We start from the raw sequence: 22,450 nt of genomic DNA on the forward strand, positions 1-22,450 counted from the left end.
ATCTGATGAATGAAAGCTTTGTTTGCACTTACCACCAATAACTAACGGTGTGGAAAATCCATTTGTGTAAAAACAAACCAACATCGAGGTATTTGTATTTTGTTTATTTGTATAGCGCACAAGGCCCAAAGGCAACCGGGCGCATTATTTAGTTACAGGAAGGTTACATACTTAGTTTCAGGCAAGTTATGTACATAACAATGTTTACCTTGAAATATGCAAAATATACATAGTTGCAGGCACAGTAATTACTTCGAAATATACAAGATATACAAAATGTACATAGTTACAGGCGCAATAATTATTTTGAAAAACACAAAATATACATAATAAATGACTGCGGTGTACAAGATATACAATCTAAACATAATATAAGTTTGCGACAAAATGCAGAGACGGCCTGAAATGCTGAGATGAGAGTTCCAAACAGGTCGTGCCTATTCTGAGGTGAACAGCCAGTCTTTAACCTTGCGCTTAAAGGTAGGGAACGAAGGTTCAGATCTGAGTGAGTTAGGAAGAGTGTTCCACAACTTAGCAGCGAGGACTGGGAAACTGCGACCTCCAGATTTTTGGAGGTTGAATCGTGGGACAACCAGGCAGTTGGCGTGTGTGCTTCTGAGGGGTCTCGCAGCCGAGTGAGTTATGAACCTGTTGGAGAGGTAGCTGGGGGCTTGGTTCACGATACTTGTGTGTGAGTGTCAAGAGTTTTCAAGGATATTCGTTGGGTGACTGAGACCCAATGGAGGTTCCGTCTGTGTTTAGAGATGTGTGCAGTCCTGGGAACATTAAGGGCTGCTCCAATAGCATTATTTTGGATGATTTGGAGTTTGATATTGCATTGGTTGGTGCCTGAATAAAGGGCATTACAGTAGTCGATTTTGGATAAAACCAGGGTCCTGGCAAGGGTGGTACAATTAGCTGGTGACAGGAAAGGGCGGCAGGCTGTGATGAGCTTGCATGTGTAGGATGCAGCTGAGGAGACTGCATTGATTTGTCTAGTTAAGGAGAGGGTGGAATCAAGGTACATGGCCAAGTTTCTTGGTGTCCTTGGCCACTTTGATGGCGTTACCATCGATAGAGAAGGACTGGAATGAAGGGTCAAGTTTATTAAGTTTATGGGGTGAACCTAGGATGAGGAGCTCAGTTTTCTCATCGTTAAAGCACAGTTCGTGCTGCGCCATCCAAGCCTGGATGACTTGATAAATGGCGTTGATAGCTAAAGAGTCAGTTTTATGATCACCTGTAATCGGGATAAGGATTTGGGTGTCGTCAGCGTAGTTCGCAGAAATGGGTAGGTATCCAGGATACTCCCAGATCAACCTCTATATGTTGTCAGTGGTACTGCACCTCTCCAAAAAATAATGCTGGCAATGTAAAACTCTGATCCCAGGGTTCTGTTATCTGCCATACCAAAGTGTTTTGTGTATGTTGTTCAAGGATTTCAATGTCTGTTGGAGGGATAGAAATAAAAAATAGTATCACAGGGACATGAATGACCTGATATGCATTGGGCATTCCCCTGTTCCCAAGCGAAACATGACGTATGCGCATGTGAAAGCACATTCCATTTCTGAACTTTGGAATGCACTTTGAAATGGGTAGAAATGCCTTTTGTCCTACTGCTTCGTGCAACTGCATAAAAAGTGGGGAAAGAACATCAGACTTTGTTCATCTACGACTATGAGGAAATGTCAGTTCTCTTTTGAGGACAACTGCACAGGGACGAAAATGAACCCCATTGAGAGGAAAGCTACAGTATAGTACAACTACGACCAGGATGCAATTATGCATACAACCAACATATGTACTCCCTACATGCACTGTTGCTCCTTTCCCCCTTTGTGCTGTCCGTCCTGCCCCTTTGTGCTGTCCCCCCTTCCTCACTTGCGCTATCCATCTTCATCCCTTGTGCTGTCACTCCTTCCCCATTCTATTGCTGCTTTTACCCCTTCCTCTGTGGCTCCTTCACTTGTGGAATGTCACTCCGTCCCTTGTGGACTGTCGCTCCTTCCCTCTTGCTCTGTTGCTCCTTTCCCGTGTGCTCTGTGGCTCCTTTCCCCCTTGCATCGTCGCTCCTTCCCCCTTGCATCGTCGCTCGTATTGCTCCTTCTCTCTGTGTAATGTTATTCCTTCCCTCATGTGTTGTTGCTCTTTTCCGATCGTGCTGTCACTCCTCGCTTTGCATTGTTGCTCCTTCCCCCCCTTGCGCTGTCGCCCCCCCTTGCGCTGACGTTCCTTCCACCCTTGTGTTTTCGCTCTTTCCCCCTTCATTTGTGCTGTCACTCCTCCCCATTTACACTTTCACACCTTTCTTCAAATTTTGTACAATGCTCCTGTGTTCTGTTGAGGGCCTAGCTTTCATATATTCATTTTTTTTTTAATTCTTTACCGTGTTGCCATTCGTTTCTTATTTTTGCACCCACAGTTCTTCCCCTCCACCCCCAGTGCCTCCCTTGCAGTAATTTCTTCCCCTCTGCGCTGTCATTCCTTCCCTCCATTCTATATGTAAAATGAAACAAAAAACTACAAAAACGGTAAAACTATTGGCATTAATTTGCCAATGCTTTTTTTTGGTTTGCGCAAATACGATCAATGACCATCACCCACCAAAATCAGACCTGCATCCCTAATACGCTTGTGTGACGCAAGCAATCAGGTGGCAGACAGCCACCACCCTGCAAGCCTTGTACACTGCCCTTTATCTCAAGTTACAGAAATCATGACAGCAGCCGTTACTTACACCTCTTAGCCAAAGCACATGAATAGTAAGGAAGTGAACAGTGTAATATTCCGATAATAAACGGGTTAGCATCCTCAGGGAGTGGGGTTCTCTCCGGGATCAAGCAGTGAGCATTGAAGACAAAATGCAAATCACAAACAATGCACTGAGAGCTGCACTGAGTATCCCCAAAAGGGAACACATCTCACAGGCCAGGAAAGAGGCCCATTGGCTACCAATAAAAGATAGCATCCTTTTCAGAACCATGGCAATCACACATAGATGTCTATCCCATGACGCCCCTGCCTACCTATCCGAAAGGATCACCCTCAACTCGTCCACCAAAACCACTAGATCCCATCTGACCAACCAGATTCATGTCCCCATCTTCAAAAGAAGTAAAGACGGCGGGTCCAGTTTCCAACACTTAGCACTTAAAAGCTGGAACGCTCTACCCAGAAGCCTTAAACGAAACATCCTACACCACATTCCACAAACAGCTGAAAACTCTCCTGTTCAACTAACATGTCTCCTCTCGTGTACATACCTCACTGTATGCAATGTGTTTGAATGTACCTACTTCCGTAATGTACACCGGCACCAAGCAATGTATTGAACGTACCTACCTGATGTAATGTATTCATTTACCAAGTGAGCACACTAACAAGCGCCTCGATGCCCACGGGCAGATGTGCGCTATATAAAAGCAAATAAATAAAAATAAATAAAGACAACTTAATGACAAACTGTAGGGCTTTAGGGATACAATAGACTGCCGACAGGAAGCGTCCTTGCCGCCCTCTTGTCCACCAACCCCCTCTCCCCCCGCATTGTCCTCGACTATGAGCGTCAAGGCAGCTGCGAACCGTGGCTGTGCCACCAATCGACCAAGACTTTAAAGTGCACACTCTGGCTTGCAGTGGCTCTATACAGGCCGCTCAACATTAATCTAGATAGGCGGGTGAAAATCACTAAAGTTGCCGTCTAAATATGCCCCTGAATTCCCAGGAGTAGGAGGTCCAGGGTAGTGGATGGTCAGTGGATGGTCCATGTGGTCAGTAGGACAGCAATCAGGATAACTCAGCAGCTGGGAGACCACGTAAAGAATATCCACAGTCTATATGCCCACAAGTGCTACAAGTCTGTTGCCCTTGCACCCAGGAGACTGTGGCATTTGCTAGAACGGAAGATTAAAAGGCAGACAGCCATTTGAAACGTTGGGGTGTGTGCTGCACGCATTTAGTAAAAATAAGACAGTCTCCTGGCAAGTTTTAAAACTTCCTGGCAGACATTGCACACATTTGGATAGATAGGACAGGTCCCAGAGTGTGTGCACACAGACAGCACAGCACACGTGGGTGGGGAGATGGAGAAAAAGGAGACTCGTTCTATCAATCGCCTAAAACATCGCTGAAAGGATTGCTAGACATTCACCAGTAGTTCAGAGGCAGATGAGTTAGCGATCCCTGTTTACTGGGATAGGATCATGAGACTTTTTTAACAACACACAAAAGAAAAAAAACAAAGAGGAAAGCTCACCCTCGCCCTTTTAGACTGTGGGCTTCTGCCCCTCCCAAGAACCAGTCAGGAACGTCTTTTCACCAAAATGCCAGGGGTAGCGGAATTGACATGACACGACCCCTGATGACATCACAGGAAGAGATGCCACTTGACCCCCCCACGCCCAAAGTGATATTGTGGGAAGTGATGAAACACAATCTTTCACCAGTTGACAAAACAGAAGTGGCATCACATAGCATTGTACAGTCCGAAAAATATGGTTACGATATCACTATAATGTGATGTACATTTCATACAAGAATGGATCGCCATATGTATCCGTACATATCAGTGTGTATAGACCCATATTACCAAATTACTGTGAATGCAAGTAGAAGTCCATGGCCAAATGATAATGATGCGTTATTATATAGCACTTAAGCTTAAGTGCTTCATACAGAAAACATATAGACCCAATATCACCCAACCTGTGTTGGTACTCATGTATCGACCTCAGAAGGATGAAAGGCTGAGTTGAGGTGCTTAAGAACATACTAAATCAGTGACTCACCCCCTGAAGTGTGCCTGAAATAAACCTTTAATGAGTCTAACAATTACTGTATAGAATTCCAGAAAGACACATTATTTGGTATTCCTATTCTTTCTTATTTAGGGTCAGTTGTGCTGAAAGTGTTAGACTTGTGGCACTCCTGTTCTTATTTCTATTCTTTTTTTTAAGGGGCCTGAACAAGAAAGCCAGCCACTCCAGAAGTAAAGAGCCACATGGTGCTGGCCGCAGCCCAGGAGCTTGCATTACAAAAAAAAAAAAAACAAAGTTTGATTTTTTGGTTTTGATTTTAGAGGTCGCAGAGGAGACCACAGAGGTCGCAAGGGAGACCACAGAGGTCGCAAGGGAGACCTCTGGCGACCTCCAAATTACGTCCCCGGAACCAGTGTAAAAATATGCCAGAACCATACAATCCAGGCACAAGGCTAGCTCAGCAAGCAAAGTAGTAGCTTCAGAGATCAACGATCTGGTTTAAACAAAGCAGTTCCAACTGAGCATTTCGTTCTTCAAAAGTCACTAAAAGGAGTGCTGTCAAAGTTCTTTAACAAAAATTCTTATTGCGCTACGAAAGAAAGCACTATAGATTTAAAAAGTGTTACTCTATAGTAACAGCACAAATTAGTTCCAAAAACGTTGAGCAAGGGAAGCGCGAATAGCAGACCCGTTGGGGCTTAAGCATATTGTGATGCATCAGACCACGAGACAACCCAGCCAGCCAACCTAGAGGGTGCTCGTGACGTCCATCCCCTTCCACTCTCAAACGGTCACATGGGGCTTCCTTACTGTGCCCGAAGTCCGCCAGCAGCACAGTGAGCAGCAGGCTCCATGCAGCCCGGCGCAGTCACATAACACAGTCTGCAGAAGTCCCGGCAGGTCACACATCTATGAACTATGCGGCACGTTCCACCATTGGGAAAATGAAAAGAAAATGCAGAACCGACTCGGTATCCTTCGAGATCATTCCACGGCTCCAGCGAAAATCACAGAGACATGGGACAGTACTCCTAATTGGTCAAAAATACATTAAACAAGCCACTATTGGATTCCATCCCATTAGTGCTAGTACTACAGAAATTAACACTTTGTGCATTGGTGATTGTAAGGCACAGCATTTTCAGTTGTCATACCAACCACCAAGACTGCTTCTCAGAACCCCTTTGTAGCAATGTTTAAGCAAAACTTGTTGGCTTTCGCCAACAAAAAGTGCCCAAACCAAAAACGGGGCAAACATGAAACCATGTTGCAGAAATTTGACATTTTTAACTGCGCCTCCACACGGCTGTGGCTTCCCTCGTCAGGGACACGGGGTCGAAACTGAGGGGAGCTGGGTGCTATTTAGCTCCTGCTTCTAGTGTGGTAGAGCCTGTTTAGCTTGAAACCAACAGCTACTTTTGGTTCTAGGGCCAGCTAGTGCCTTGCAAACATGTAAATGTAACATTAACTTTGAGTATTCGGGAAAGCTAATAAAGCCAAATTAGAACTCATCTAATACACATTTAAACACGGTTTATACAAAATGGACAAAAGTTAAAGGAACGTCTCTGGTAGCTCCTTGTTCCCCTGCTGTAGCTGCTGTATATACAGGGTAATTCAACACCCAGGAGCTGGTTTTAGCTCCTGCTCATCGAATCTCAATTTCGAACCCTGCCCGATATGGTCAAACCTCCGTTTCCATGAGACCAAACGTACCAAACAATGCAAATTTGATCTGAAGTAACATTGCATTTGGCAACAACATTCAAAGTCGCATTGTATAAATCAATATGTGACAAGACTAAAGCCTGTACTGCAGAGCGAAAAAGAGAAGACGGAAAGTCAGATTTGATCTTTTGTAACAAGTAAAGTTGAACATAAGCAGACTGTTATTTTTGCCACGTGGGTCTTGAAAGACAATTGCTGGTCTAATCAGAAAGCCAAAGATTGGACCACTGAGGCAAATGAGGGGGGAGCCCCTACTGATTCAATATGAGGCAGGCAAGACAACACAGTAGATACTCTATTAACTGGTGACAATTGTATCCATTCAGTGCTCAGGGGATTTAATTTAACCAATACGCTACCACTTCAGAAAACTTAGTATAACCTAAAAAAATATAATAATAATGTACAGGATGCTAAGTTTTCTGAAGGGAGTACCAATGTCTTTCAATGGCAGTTTTTTCTACTGCAAGACAGATTTCTGATGGCAGTGAAGGAAGCCAAGAGACTGTGCATCACTTGCATAAACAGTTCTTCAATACCCACCATCTGGAAAAAACCACCACTTTGCTGCATAAAGAATAGTTCCCGTGCCACGCTTAAATTGTAAGCTAGAGTGAAACTTCCATCCGCATTCAAGTATTAAATCTACATTTGGTGAATTATGGGTTAGTGTCCACATTACGTGCCATGCAGTACCTTTATTCTTCCTGTGGATGCATAAAATGTGAATGTCTTCACTTCTATACTCTTCATCGTGCTTATTTAGAGGAACTGCTTCCCATTCAAAATCCACCTGCAAAAGCTATGATAGTGGGAAAACAGAATACCAATTAGCTTTGAGTCTCCTTAAATGAAAAGGTAAACCTATTTAGTCTTAAGTAGTTTATACATATATTGTAAGCCAGGAGATGTAGAAATATTTATGCCGGCAGTCAAACTCATGGCTTTTCTGCACAATGACCATTTCATACTTTTTCACAGAAGTGCATTTAACATTGTCTCAGCGTTTGCTCATTTTTCTAAATATTAGAAAATTTAAAAGAGGTCTACTCATAGAAAAAAGTACAAAAAATGGAGTAGTCATATGCTGAGGACGTAAAAAACTGAAATTCAACTGCAGGGATGACCTAAATTGGAGTATCTTAATAATATTGGTACACGAAATGCTGAAGAAACTGATATATACTCGGAAAGAACATTAAATGCACCAATCCCTGGTGCTAGTAAATTAGACGTATTCACATTCCTCAAAAGAAATCTTCTGGGGTTTAAAGACCTTATCCAAACTATAAAGTGCACACGTCTCTGGGTCCCTTGAATTGCTCCGTTGTGAAGACAGAACCAAAACCAGAATATTGAGGACAAAAGCATAGCAACAGACTGGTGACACGTTAGGAGTAAATAACGGTCAATGGAACAAGAAGGAAAATAATCACACATTCTTTAATATCAACCAGGGCAAGAATATGGTCAACTACAACCCCTGCAGTTTGTTATATACAATCCAGCATTCAGATGGGGAGTGAGTTCACCAATAAGTATTAGAAGGAAATTTGGGTTTGAGGGTAGGTTTTCAACACTCTTGTTCCAATGCTAACCATTTTAGGGATTTTAGCATCACACTAACCGAGAAACATGAGGTTTGTGAACCTGATTTAGGGTATTTCTATTTTCAAGAATTGTATGAAGAGTGGGGAAGAAGTGAAGATGCTTGCTTTACTTTAACTACATTTTAAGATGGGGCCCAAAGAAGATGATTTGCAGATATTTTCTAAGGGGAGAGGGTGGCGATGGAGGGTTAAGGTGTGAGGATATGGAAGATTTCAAATTTTCCTTTTTGCGAATGTAATGTTTTTGGTCACAATTGTTACAATGGATAGTGAAAGGGCAACGCATTACCTTGTACCTTAAACACTTTCAAATGTTATGTGACTTTAACAAACTGAATGATAAAGGATTTGTTTTGCTGCATGAATGACATTCATATACATCTTTTCTATGAATTTCTAGTTGGAACCATCTTTTTGAAATTGTTCTTTCCTCTGTTCAATTGGTCCAATTTCTCTTGAAAGTGAAACTACTTGAAATTTAGCATCTAACAATATGCTTCCAAAAGCAGAGAACCTTAAGAAGGGAACATACGGTTGTTTTTGTGATGGCAGCATTGACAGCATTGGCTAACATAGCGGGCCAAAATGAGCATCTGATTTGGAGTCAATGCAAAACAAACATGCAGTAGCCCAGGTGGCTGCTTTGTATACAATATTCAGGTAAAGGGAGGAGAGCTAAGGGGAAACACGCACGTCTTGGAAACAAGACATAACCAAGCAGTGCTTTGAGCATGGAATCCGGCCTGAAGCTCGTTATGAAAAAAAACATTTATTTAGGGGAACATGAAATTAGAAGTACACAGATACTGCCTTGAACCTTCCTAGATGAGGAGGAAAATCCTCCAGATCAGGGGTACTGAAGGCAATGTAGCTCTACAATGTACACATGGATATATGCCTTGGTTAGGTTTCCCATATGTGACAAATTGCCAATCCAATCACCTGAAGATTTTTGTGCGATCCAATGTCTGAGCTATCAGAACATCTCACTGATGAAGAATCCTTCCAGGTTCAGATAAAGGGATACAAAAAGTTTATGAAATTAACAAAACCTAGAGTAAAAATGATAAGTGGCAATTTGCCTCATCACCTGTAAAACAATCGCACGTAAGCAAAATCTTTATCTATATTATACATTCCATGTCACTTTCACCCAGGGGTTCAAAATGAATAATACCCAACACAGAAGGCATGTTTAAAAGGATTTAGTCAGTTAAACAAAAACTGATTTTTTTTTTTTTTTAAAGGACCACATTTGGCTAATTCTATTGACAACCATACATACACACAACAATAAGGTTTAAAAATCTTATTTTGATATAGATCATGTTGAATTTGCAGACAGTCCGAGGACCGATACTTGTGTTCTACATTTTGGTTCTCGGTTTGTGAGGGACCTTATATAAAAAGGAAAAAGCAATGATGCATAACAGTTTTGAAATATCTGCACCGGAGGAGGGACTGCCGCCTTATATGGAATTGCAACAGAAAAGTGAGGAGAGGAGTTTTGTCCCTGCAGGGCTGTATCAAATAGGGGGGACTTGGGATCCGTGGGATGTGAGTAGCTAGATTAGACTACATTCACAGCCACCGGTTGAGAGTACCTCTGCTAGAGCAGTTTCACAGCCACCTGTTGGCTTGGGGCATGTGGTGGATGTGAGGCATACTGGTGTGATTGAAACTTCCACTCAAGTTGACTGGTCCTGGCTGGCGTCTGCATTGTATAAACATGGACCTGGTGACAAAAACTCTTTAGCCAGGAGATTGGACTGAAGTTTGCATCTTAGAACGCGAGGGGCAGTTGCCATCTGTTTAACAATTCAACAGCTATGTTGTATTTAAAACAGTTAAGTGGTGTCTTTTTACAAGAAAAAAGGCTTAGCTCTCCTCCTGTATGGGATGGATATGTAGACCATACCTAGTCTAGGGGGGAGACCTTCTGGTGGACTAATTGGGGCAATAAGGTCATGCCAAGAATAAAGGGCTTGTGTGGTCCCTCACCTTGCATTCGGCATTCTAGGTGTTGAAATATTTCCAGGGAGAGTGAGCAATGTGTACTGGCATACAAAAGGTGTGCAATCTTGATCGATTCTTCAAAATGATTGTGGAATGTGTAGTAAACTGGAAATGTAAACAACCTAATGGTAGAGTCATCCTGGCAGGTGACCTGAATTCTACATGTATGGAATTGAATCAGATGAAGTCTGGCAGCCTGTAGAAAGAATGCTGGCTTCCCGGACGAATAAGATAGGTTTCTGGAAAAAATTGCTAAATGGAAATGTACAAGGTATGAAAAGGGGGGGAACTTTACCTGGTTCAGGGGTACAGGCAGATCTTGTCTGGATTAATTTTTTGTAGATCTTTCCTTATTCAATGATTGTGTGGAGATGTTTGCAATTGAGACTCCATGGCGCGATCATTGTATTATTATCACTTCATTTGGGTCTGTTTTGGGCAAAAATGACGCTGGGATGTGATTGATCTGGTGGGAAATTCAGCCGATAATAGGGTCTCCTGAAAACCAAGGAATACATCATGTTGAATACAAGCTTAGAAGAACTACTTCTAGAAACCAACTATGAATGGAAACTTAACACCTTTGTAGTGGATAATTAAGATGGGTCGAGTGCTGCAGATAAGAGTTTGAGGTGGGAGTATTTTACTTCGCGTTTTTAAACTTTGAGAGTAAATGTGATTTTAAGAGAGTAAAAATGACTTTTCTCCTTTGCAAGAGAGTAAAATGTATGCGACATCCAGCCAACGCATGCACAAAATGTATGGAAATCATTACCGTATGGCAGCTTTCTGCATCGTGACAGAATACACCTTTCATTATTTCTCTAAGGTCTGGCCATTTGATCTCACCTGTATATATTTAAATGTTGAAATCACAAAAACCTAGCCAAATACATAGCAAACATGAATTGTATTGTATGTTTTGGGGTTCAATAGCAGAATTGTCATTTGACGAGTCCTCATTTTCTGGAGCTATTACTACCTAATGGTATGCCAATGTTATGATACAACAGTGCAGAGAGGCAATGACTCCATGCTAAATTCTACATCTAATCTAATGGTCAAATGGTTATTTATAGAACGCTTTTGGCCAAGCGCTGTACATAGAACATATTTATGAAAATGATCACCAAACCAAAGTCGGTACTCCTGTATCGACCTCGAAAGGATGAAAGTCTGAGTTGGACTTGCTGGGATTCGAGCCTGCAATTTACAGATCACGCACAGATTGCAGCAATGAGTGCTCAACCGGCTGAGCTATCTTATTGGCTAACATCCTTCAGAGGTCGGTTAACTGAGTATCGACTGAGGTATAAGACTTCTCTAAGAAGTCACACTACCAGCTGCACCTCCTCAGAGGTATTCTTCCTTTCCTCTCCTTCCCCCAGAAGCTCACTGTCTCCAGAGCTCTGGTTCTCTCTAGGCTGGACTATTGCAACAGCCTCCTTCTAAATCTGCCTGCTTCTACTCTTCGCCCTCTGCAACTTATCCAGAACAGGACTGCGATACTTATCCTTGGCCTCAAGCCCAGGGATCGTATCTCTCCAGGACTAAAATCTATTCACTGGCTACCAGTGGCTGATAGGATTAAGTTCAAAACCTTCTGCATTGTCCATAATGCCTTCTGGGGTCTTGGGCCTTAATACCTTCAACTCCCCCTTCCCAAATATCTTCCTTCTCAAGCTCTTCGCTCATCCACCTCCAACTCCCTGTGGGTCAGTTGCTTCTCCAAGCAACGAGTTGGTGGTAGATCTCTTTCCTCGGCTGGGGCCTCCCTCTGGAACAGCCTCCCTTAAACTTGAGGAGAACCATCTTCAGTTCCGGAAGCACCTCAAAACCTCTCTCTTTGCTTTTGCTTTTTCTTTGCCTCTCCTCTGTTGACCTTCTGGCTGTAACCGGTACTGCACTGGCTACCTGGACACCCTCTTATCGCGGGCCCAGGTCCCTCCCCCGCCAGGCATCACACACCTGCACTGCCCACCCCGAAACCCCCGCACTTGGGGACTGTTACTGTATCCCTACAGTGCCCCTTCGAGGGCTTGACACCTGATGTCTGCACTTACCCATGCACTTGTCACTTGCTGGTCCTTACTTATTGTTATTATTATTCCCATGTATTGCACTGTCCCTGCCCCCTTCCCATGCACTTGCGCGATCTGAATGATACCTAGCCTAGTAGGATCATTGTCTGTCATCCCTCTGTTCCCCCCTCTTGCCTCGTCGCACCTTGAAACACGTGTATAGGCGCGTTATAAATGCCATATCATAATAATCAGTACCTAGATGTTGGACGAACCATTTATGAAGCACTACATGAAGTTAAATACCTATCTGGATTATCACAGGCACAGGTTTTGCTGAGTTTCTATTTCAATTACAAATGTAACTTTCATTTGTTTGTTTTTGAACAGTGCTTGCACTTCCTGGAGAGCAAGGCTTTGGATGTTTTAATTGTAGTCTTGAAGATTTGAGAGGCTAGAACACCTGTGATTGGTGTAATGACAACCACTCACCCTTGAGCAAAGACTCTGCTGCCACTGACCAGTTATAGTAATGTACCCCATTGACTGCAATGTTGAATTGATGTAGTCTAGACTGTGCATAGTCATCATTTTACACACATAATTATAGTGTAAATTAAATGATCAGTGTACAAATTATCTGCCTCCGCATGATTATGCACACAACACCAGAACTCTGAAAAATACAATTGTGCAATACTGGTTTGCTTTCACTTGAAAAAAGCATAATTTGTTACAAAATATTAATTCTCAATTGCAACTTAGTTTTCCATTTTAGTAATTATACAATCCTAAAATTCTAGGAAATTATGCACAGTGCTTCTAAAGCTGAATGGAAAGAAACCATTCCTTTTATCACAGTGTGTAGTTTCTTTTTTTGAAAGGCTTCAGAGAAGTACATTGTTTCAGAGGTGGCTTGCAATTACATCCATGTAGATAAAAATCAAAAGAAGCCTCCTAGTTTCCTTCAAGTAACCTGACCTTTGCACTGCCATTTGCTCTAAACATGTGTGTAAATATACCTACGAAAATAATAAAGCTGTTGTATTTGCAAGATTTTAATGTGTAAAAAGGCCAAGTACCCATCTTATCTGGAGGTCTGCATGGGTCCATTGCGAATCTGGTTTCCATGGCTCTGCTTTCTTCTGTGAGCTAATGTAGACGAAAAGTGGCACATATGCATAGATATGATCATGTTCCGGTCGCTGAAAAATGAAAGCTTTACTCCTCTATTAGGGTGGTGAAGGTAAGTGGTCTGGCTTTAATAGACAAATTGGAAATAATCTTTGTGTGCGTTCTTGAAGTAATGCGCTTGAGAGTAAACAGGCTGTTAAACAAATGAATGCTATTCCTGAGAATGAGTGGGTGCTCCATTTTACAAGCTTGTACTCAACAGGATGCAAGTCTTTGCAGCCCGTTAAGGAAAGTGAATTGGTAAGGGAGGAAAAAAGAATCCCCTTGGCCGATTTGGAAAGGTTATTGAAATATATTTTTTTAAAATGCAGTAGCTCTAGGGCAGCGGGCCTAATAAACGTACCAACAGTATATTTAAGAGTAATCCAAGTGGTTGCGCCTGTCTACCAACAATTCTGATCAATGACATACTTTGTGAATAATTTCCTGAATCTTGGCATCAAGCTTTTGTGGTGATCATTTTTAAAAAGGGGCGCAAAGACTGACCCCAGAAATTATCGCCCCATAACAGTAATGGACGCGGACAGTACAGTCTTTGCGTCCCTTTTATTGTCCCATTTGGAGGAGTGGGTGAAGATGAATGATGGATTAAATGTGTTCCAAACCGAAATTCGTGAAGGGCATGGTACAAATGTACGTTACATACAAAACAGGCTTCGATGGAGAAACCGGGTCAGACCTTTGCTGCCTCGATTGATCTTTCTGCAGTCTTTGATTCTGTTGTAGGACCTTAACTGTGGGCTAAGATAGTGAATTGGGGAATTCCGGAAGGTCTTCTGAAATTAATTATAGGCATTCATAATGGATCCGGGATTAGGCTGAATAAAGAAGATGAACTTTCGAGGAGGATAGAAACTGTGACTAGCCAAGGCTGCGTCATAGCTCGCTGCTTTTTTAATCTTTATGCATCGAATGTGAAGGACTATCTAGCCCCGGCTGCTTTTATTTTGCCAAAAATTGGAACTATGTGTGCACCTAGGGTAGCGTTTGCCGATTACTTTTCTTTTTGATAAGACACTAATTGGTTTGACACATTTACCCAGGCTCTTTCTTTGCAAAAGACAATGGATTAACGATTAACCCTCAAAAAAACAAAAATCTTATAATTTTCTAAAATTTGTAAACCTAGTGCATTTAAATGGATCTTGAACAAGGTTCATTTGAGTAATGAAAAGAGCATTTGATACTTGGGTTTTATGATTTTTAGTCAGCCACAAAAGAAACAGTTCATCTACAGCTTGAAGCATAAAGCATAGTTAGCTTATCAAATGTTGAAAAGCAATAGTAAATATTTTCTTTCAGGCCTGTGTTAAAGTACTATAAAGGGAAAGTTTGTCTGAAATCGCTGTATGGGACAGAGCTGTGGGGATCATGGCTGTATGAATATGTTGACCTAATTGAAGCAATAATTTGGAGAAAGTGTTAAGAGTACCCAATTGTATTCCTCTGGCAGTGATCCAATTCGAATTAGCCATTTTGTCACTGCAAGCAAAAGCCAAGTGGAGATCTTTGGCTTTGCACCAAAAATCAGTTTTCCTGCAAAAAAGACATTGGTCCTCATTACAAGTTTGCCAGTCCGGAAACAACGGTGCTGGTAAGCTTACTGGCACCGTTATTTCCGGACTGGCAAACTACGAGATAGAACTGACGGGCTGAACGGCTCCCGCCTGCAGACTTTCACGGAAGCACTGGCACCGTTATTAACGGTGCCGGTGCTTCTGTGGTCCCCACTCTCCTATGGGACTCTATGGGAATGGGGATCAACATTTTACCGGTGCCTGACTTACCGGAACGCCGAGGTTGTAATGCCCCGGTGTTTCCGGCAAGTCAGGCAGCGGTAAATCATTACGGGTCCGGCGGCTACCTGCCGGTTTTACCGGCACGGTTACTGCCGGACCCGTAATGAGAGCCATTGTCATTTCCATGATACCATGCTGATGGCGAGGATTAAGACCAACTTTTGAAAAGAATTTCTAAAACATTGTGTAGACATGCTTGAAGAAATTGGAAGTAAAACTGCTGACCTTGAATATGATTTATTAAAGGTGTAAATGGTTTTGCAGCGTTGGGACTGGGCAAAGACAGTGGATACGTTTCATGGGTGCCCCTTATTACATCTTTCTTTGGAGCACAAGAAAGGGGGCTCCGTTGCTCAATATTTGGAGCGCTTTCCAAATCGACAATTAAGAGAGATCATAATGCGCTTTAGGTTTGACTTAGGCGTAGGTTGAGAGAACCTAAAGATGCATATTGTCGATTTTGTTGAGCAGTGAACAGAGTAGAAACACTGAAACATTTGTTAACGGAATGTCCAGCACTGTCGATATTGAGAATTAGTTATATTAAGAAATTAGGTATGGATCTAAGCTGTGTGGATAGTGTTTTTATCTGGAGATAATTCTGTATTGTTAACTAACTCCATTGGTCGTGCTGTTGCATGCTGTGTGTTACATTTGGGATTAAATAAATTGGGGGATGGGGAGCTATCAGCAACAACCGGATCGTAACTGGTTACTAACTGGTTACTATTTCCTCCTGGAATATGACCTGGTGGGATTCTACAAGCTTTGCACTGTTGCACTTAAAATTAATCTATTGCATTAACCGTTTAGATTTGTCATCCTCCATTTGTGTGTACTTATTTATACATTTTAGGGATGTTTGGTGACTCGGTTTAATGTATGCAAGTTTTAAGTCTTGTTTTGTATCTACATTATTATCATAATACTTTGATACACATGACTTTTTTCTTTTTTTAGTTTAGAAACCGGTGTATTTTTATGCAAATGTTTTATATTTAGAGGTCTGATTGAAGTATAATCTAAGAAAGTAATTTAAATGTGTTGCATTTTGGAAAGATTTGTATAAACCAAATACAAATATAAAAAAAACGTTTGCAATCGTTCAGTGAAAAAACCAACATAAGAAATAAATCATAAGAAAAGGAACTGTATAGTATTCAGTAAGTACATGTTAATTATCCCTCTACTGTATAGTATGGGGTTCGCACACGTGGTGCACGCCTAGGGACCTCTCCGGGAGCACTCCAACATGCCCATGGCCCTCAATCTCACTGGGCATGTAGTGTGTATTGTGCGTTCTGGGAAATTCCTGGAAAGATGCCCACTTTGTAAAGAAATCTGGAATACTATTCTGCACAGAGGCAGTCCCCTTGTCAGTCATGTGATGAACCGGAGGTGATCACCCTAAAAGCCATGACCTGGAACTTATCACGTGGCCAGGGAAAGGCAGCCGCTACCTGATATTGACCCTGGGGGTGGTATGCTGGACGATCAAATGGGAGAAGACTCCGGTCAAGAGGAATGTGAGAACCCTCTAGACAATTATCCTAAATATCCTTCAGTCTTAATGGCTTATTGTGAAAGTGACAATTTTGATATAAGAACAAACAAGAACATTATGGACTCTAGTGAGACGAGGAAGTGGGGCCCAGAGTTACTAAACCATTGTCAGTGGTTTAGATATTTTAATAATCAACACCTGGGTGGGACCTTTAAACATTTAAAGACCCTTCAGGTGGGTAGGAGAAGGAAGCAGCAGGGCGAAGCAGAAGTTACTGTGTGGCGACTGCAGGAAGTTGTGTAAAAGATGGGGTGAGGTCGGGACGCCTTGGAGATGCAGAGGACGCGCAGCGGGAAGCAGCATTGAAGCCATCCCATGCGAGATAAGCTCTCTACACACAGTGAACTGCTCCAGTATTCGATGTGCACCGGAGAGTACACAGAGCTGCAGAGGCTCCATTGAAAGTCAGCGCGAGTGGCGGCCGACCGACAGGAGCTGTCAGAAGCAGGAGAAGTCCTGACGAGTGAAGCAGCACTACCGACGAGTCAGAAGGAGACGCCAAGGCACACCGGTGAGTTGGCATGATGCAGGTGACCATGGGGTGCTCTGAAGGAGACCACTAAGTAATAATAACTATTTTGAATACTGAACAATTGAATTAAGGCACATTGGGCATAACTCTCCTAAAGAGGTATTCCAAAGGGGGGAACATTGTAACCCGCTTTGCCAAAGCCAGAAGAATGTAATAATAAAGCAAAGTGGACAATTATCCTAAGGAGGAATTTCAAATAGAGGGACATTGTAATCCACATTGCCAAAGCCAGAAGAATGTAATAATAAAGCAAAGCGGACAATTATCCTAAGGAGGAATTTCAAATAGAGGGACATTGTAATCCACATTGCCAAAGCCTAGGAAAAGAAAAGTGCAGAAAAACCAGGAGCAACTCTCCTAAAAAAGGATGTCAAAGGGGAGAGAAATATAACCCCCATTGTCAGCAGCCAAAAGGTTACAGAGAGAATTATAACCCCCATTGTCAGCAGCCAAAAGGTTATACTGCTAGAAATCAGAGATCGCAGGAGCAAAGCCCTCCTTGTAAAAAAAGATCAAGGGGGAGAGAACTGTAACCTTCATTGTCTGGGGCACATATACCAACAAGAGAATAATTATCCTTTTGGGAAATATACAGTAAGAAGATGTAAGCCAATTGTGTTAAAAGCCAAAAATCAGAGAAGCAGTTGTTGGTTTAAATATCCCCATTAATGAATCTACTGTGGAATAAGCGTTACCACAGAGTACTAATTACAGTAGTAGGAGTTTTATCCTGGCAGGCGAGTAAACCAGGAAAGGGAAGAATTGTAGTTAGTCTTGGAAGGTCGAGTGGACCAGGAAGAAGAAGTGATTTGAAGTACTGCGATTGTGGTAAAAGGTTGTAGTGGAAAAGATGTTGATTCCATCAATGCGTTTTGATAACCTGCTACATTTCCAAAAAAGATTGCTGAAACCATCCTGACTAAAGTGTTTCCTTTGAATGAGACATTCTGTCTAAAGTAGTTCTTATAAAGAAGAAGTGTGATGTGCTAACAAGTGTTTGGCATTTGGAGAAAAGAACACTTGTATTTGATTTCTGAATTAATGTTTGGAGAAAAACAACTTTGTGCAAGAGGTTGTGGAATTATTAACCATGACTTTGAATGGCAAAGACGCCTTGGAGAAAGTCACTTTGCCAAGTTTAAGGATATATTGAACGGAAAAGACTTTGTATCCTATATTGAATGGAAGTTTGTTGTTGACCAGAACTCCCTTGAACCTGTTCTGTGCTACAGACAGATAAACCTGAATTGATAAGGGGGAAGGGAATCCAACCCTGATCACAAGGATAAATGTTTATAACTTTTCAGTTTTAATTGATGTGTTATTTTGTGGAGTTTAAAAACAGCCAAACAATTCCTGTATAGTTTTGTTGTGTATACAAGTCTGATGCTCTGATACTTTTTGGACATTAGGTCATTTTTCTCTAGCCTTAGCTTGCTAGGCAGGAATTTCCTAATTGTGAGAAAGCTATACTTGTGTGTCCGTCTTGCATTTCAGACATCTCACAGTCAGCAAGAATCGACACATCCGAGTCCACCAAGGGCAGGTGTTCCCTTCTCCAGCAAGTAGGAATTTGCAAACATAGCCATCATAAGCATGGCCCATGACATGACAACTTACCTTGAATGGCTGCCTGTGTCCCCTTCGTGAACCCAGGAGGCGTACCAACGGAAGTGAGCCCCCTATAATCTGGTTCATCACTAACACTACCCCTGTCCAATTCCGAACAAGCTTCGGCATCACCATCAAATGTGCATAAACATTCCCTCTCCCCCCCCCCAGACCCCTTGAGCACCGAACCTCTCCCCCCCTCCTCTTTTTGGAAACGTTTCAGCCTACTTGGGGTCATGTAGTCCATCACCAGGAATCTGAAGCCACTCTCTGTGCTGTACACCTTTGGTTGTTTTCCTCAGGCCGTTCCGGCTTCCCGTCACAACTCCTCCGTTACCTACCTCCCTAGGTCCTTACTGAATGCCCGAGTCTATAACGGCATGGATTTCTTGTGCGTAGCTCCTAGACAATGAAATAAATGAAATATCCTCCACTTACACTCACTAGTGTAAAAAGTGATCTTATCAAAATCCAACTGCCTGGTTGCGGATGTCCTAAATGGGGCTGTGCTGCCCAGTGCTATAGATGCCAATATTGGAATCTCTCCTTCTCCCCCACTCCAAAATAGGCACTTACAAGACTCAAAGGACCAGATCTGCCCCACTCAAATGAATGTGGCAAAAATGCACGTTCCCAACTCACCATTGGGTAAAAAAGCACCACCTCATAAACTGGCAAGAAGCCCGGATTAAAGTGAATGAGGGTCCCCGGGGACGGGAACATGGAAAGGCCTTTTCCGAGCACTGCCCTATCCCAAACCTGCAGCGTAACTCTGCTGGTCGAGAACTCATACACTCCTAGGGGGCGCCCCACCTTCAGAAGCCACAGCATATATCGAAGAGGTTTCCCTGCTACTTCCTCTTCCAGACAGGTCCACTCCTTGGAGATATCTGGGTTGACCTATTCGTTAAAAATGCTCAGCTGGGCTGCCTGCTAATAGCGCGCTATATTTGGTACTGCCAGCCCACCAAAGTCCCTTGGCTTGTAAAGTGCTTCCCTCGCTATTCTAGTGCTCTTGCCGAGCCAAATGAAAGACTGGATGTCCTGCTGCATTCTCCTAAGAGCGCGTGTGGGAACTGAAAGTGGGAGCGCCTGAAAATTGTACAGCAATCTTGGCAGTACATTCATTTTAACTGTGGCTATCCTCCCGCACCCTGTCCACCATATCGTCACTGCATGCGATATTGAGTGCTTCGCACTTGTCTACTTTGAAGTCCGAAGGCTTTCAAGAATCTTAAGGAGTACCGTCCGGAACCGAGGTATCCACCTTGGTCAGCAGGAGTATAATATCGTCCGCAAACATTGCAATCTTGGGGGCGCCATCGCGGTACTGAATACCCTTGATTCTCTCATCTGCCCACACTCAATCTGCAAAGCGTTCCAAAGCCAGAGCGAATAATAGTAGGGAGAAGGGGCACCCCTCCCTAGTCCAACTAGCCAAGGCAAACCCCTATCAGAGAAACCCATTGACTGCAACCCTCCCTGTGAGAGCCGCATACACGGAAAAGACACCTTTGATAAAGGTGTACCCCAGATTGACTCTATGCATGACCAAGCAAAGGAACGATCATTGAACCCGGTCAAACGCCTTCTCTGCGTCCAGCCCCAGAAGTATTGCGGCCGTGCCCATCTTATGAGCTACTTCAATCAACCACACCATCATCTTAACATTATCTGCGCCATGCCGCCCCCTCACAAAATCCACCTGGTCCCTACTCACTATCTGCTGCAAAACTAGTTCCAAACTGGATGCCAATATGTGGGCATATTTTTTTATGTCAATGTTAAGAACCGCAATACGGTGATAAGAGGAACAGAACTCTGCATTCTTAACCGCCTTATGAATCAGTAAGATCTTTGCCTTGCCCATGGTGACAGGCAAGTAACCCAGGGAAATTAAGTTGAATAGTACATGAAGCGGGAGCACTAGCTTGTCCGCATACTGTTTATAAAAAGGAGCCAGTGAAGCCATCTAGCCCTGGGGCTTTACCTACTTTCAGTGAGGAAATAGTCCTTACGCTAGAGATGGCCCTATTTAGCTGGTCTTGTTGATCGCCTGTGAGTTGCGGTAAGGAAACGCTGTCCAGAAACCCCTTTATTCTCTCCTCTCAGTGATTATCTGATTTATAGAGGGAGCCGCAGAAGCCATCAAATTTCCCCCTGTATACCTTGGGCTGAGTGCACAACCTCACCTTTCACCCCACGCGTGCCTGTAATAGCCCCGGAACATACTTTATGTCCAAGCTTCCATGCCAAAATTCTCCTGGCCTTATTGCCCTCTTCAAAGTAGGTCTGTTTATTTGCAAACTCGGCCTTGGCCACCTCTAGACTATTAACTGACCTTCGGGCCACTTGTAATGCGCAAAAAGCTTTACATGAACCCGTTTTGCTGTATTCCCTTGTCCTTGACCTCCACTTCCCGAGTGAGTAAAAGGGTCTGCTCCCTCAAAGCTTATTAAGCCCTGCTGCTTTGGATATCAATACTCATCAAATGTATGCTTTAAACACATCCCAACTGGTCGCCCAACGCAATAGCCCCACCAGGCTTTTACTAAAAAGTCTTCAATTGCATCGCCCACCTTCAAGCGTATGGCTGGGTACTTCAGGATGGCCGTGTTAAGCTTCCACTGTCTTGGTCTATGTTCGCCCAAGGGTAAGGAAAGGACAATATGCACTGGGGCGTGATCTGAAAAAGGAATAGTCCCTACCTTCACCCTCAATACCCTTGAGAGGAGGCCAGCGCTCAACCAGAAGTAGTCTATCCTGGAATACATCCTAGGTGAATGCAAAAAGTAGGTTTAGTCCCTGGCAGAGGGCTTAGTCGCCACTCATCAATTAGGTGGGAATTCGACAGCTGCTGAAGCAGGTCCTTGGAAGGTCCAACTGCACTGCAGTATTGACATTTGCAGGTATCCCAGTTGAGAACCTTGGGTAGATTAAAATCCCCCCCCCCAGAATTATGCGGCCCTCTGCAAAGGAACATAACTGCCCCGGAACCGCAAACCGATCATCATTTTGCCCTGAGTTAGGGCCATACACCACCGCCAAAGTCACTTGTAGGCCTTCCAGTGTCCCCACAACAAACAGGTAACCTTTCTTATCGGCCCAAGATTCCCCAACTTGAAAAGGAACTTTTCCCCCCACCAGAAGCCCCACACCACTCTTCTTCTGGGAGTTTGGGGAGAAGAACTGGTCAGGGTACAGATGCGATTTGAGCCTTTGCAGGTCAGCCCTTATCAAATGTGTCTCCTGCAGAAAAGCCACATCTACCTTCTGTATCTTGAGCCCTTGGAAAATATTAGTCTTCCTCTGAGAGTCCCCCGCACATTGGGAGCTATGCAAATGACCTCCCTATTGAACGCTCCTGATAGAACCATCCTTTACTAGTACCCCATAACATTGACCTGCCCGGCTGCCCATACGCACTGCCCCAAAGAGGCCTCCAAACCATCCCCCACCTCCACATCCTCGGCACCCAAAGGCCTCTCTGCTCCCCTGTGCTACACCCAACAATAACCCAAACAAAAAGGAACAAAAAACATGAGTGTAGGCCGAACAGGTATGAGAACAGAGTCTATATTCTATCCCTCTCGCCCCGACAGGTCTACTCTGCCA

General features: G+C 43.3%; 1 protein-coding gene across 3 annotated transcripts in view; it reads right to left on the reverse strand.

Annotated features, from left to right (window-relative positions):
• VCPKMT (valosin containing protein lysine methyltransferase) overlaps positions 1-22,450 on the reverse strand; it is a 720,951-nt gene that overhangs the window by 462,297 nt on the left and 236,204 nt on the right. For all 3 annotated transcript variants that reach the window (XM_069638975.1, XM_069638976.1, XM_069638974.1), the window contains exon 5: positions 7,185-7,290. In XM_069638975.1, the coding sequence (XP_069495076.1) occupies positions 7,185-7,290 (106 nt within the window). The remainder of the gene's footprint in view (positions 1-7,184; positions 7,291-22,450) is intronic.

Source organism: Ambystoma mexicanum, chromosome 14, assembly GCF_040938575.1.
Source record: "Ambystoma mexicanum isolate Mex_15411 chromosome 14, UKY_AmexF1_1, whole genome shotgun sequence".
Classification (NCBI taxonomy): domain Eukaryota; kingdom Metazoa; phylum Chordata; class Amphibia; order Caudata; family Ambystomatidae; genus Ambystoma; species Ambystoma mexicanum.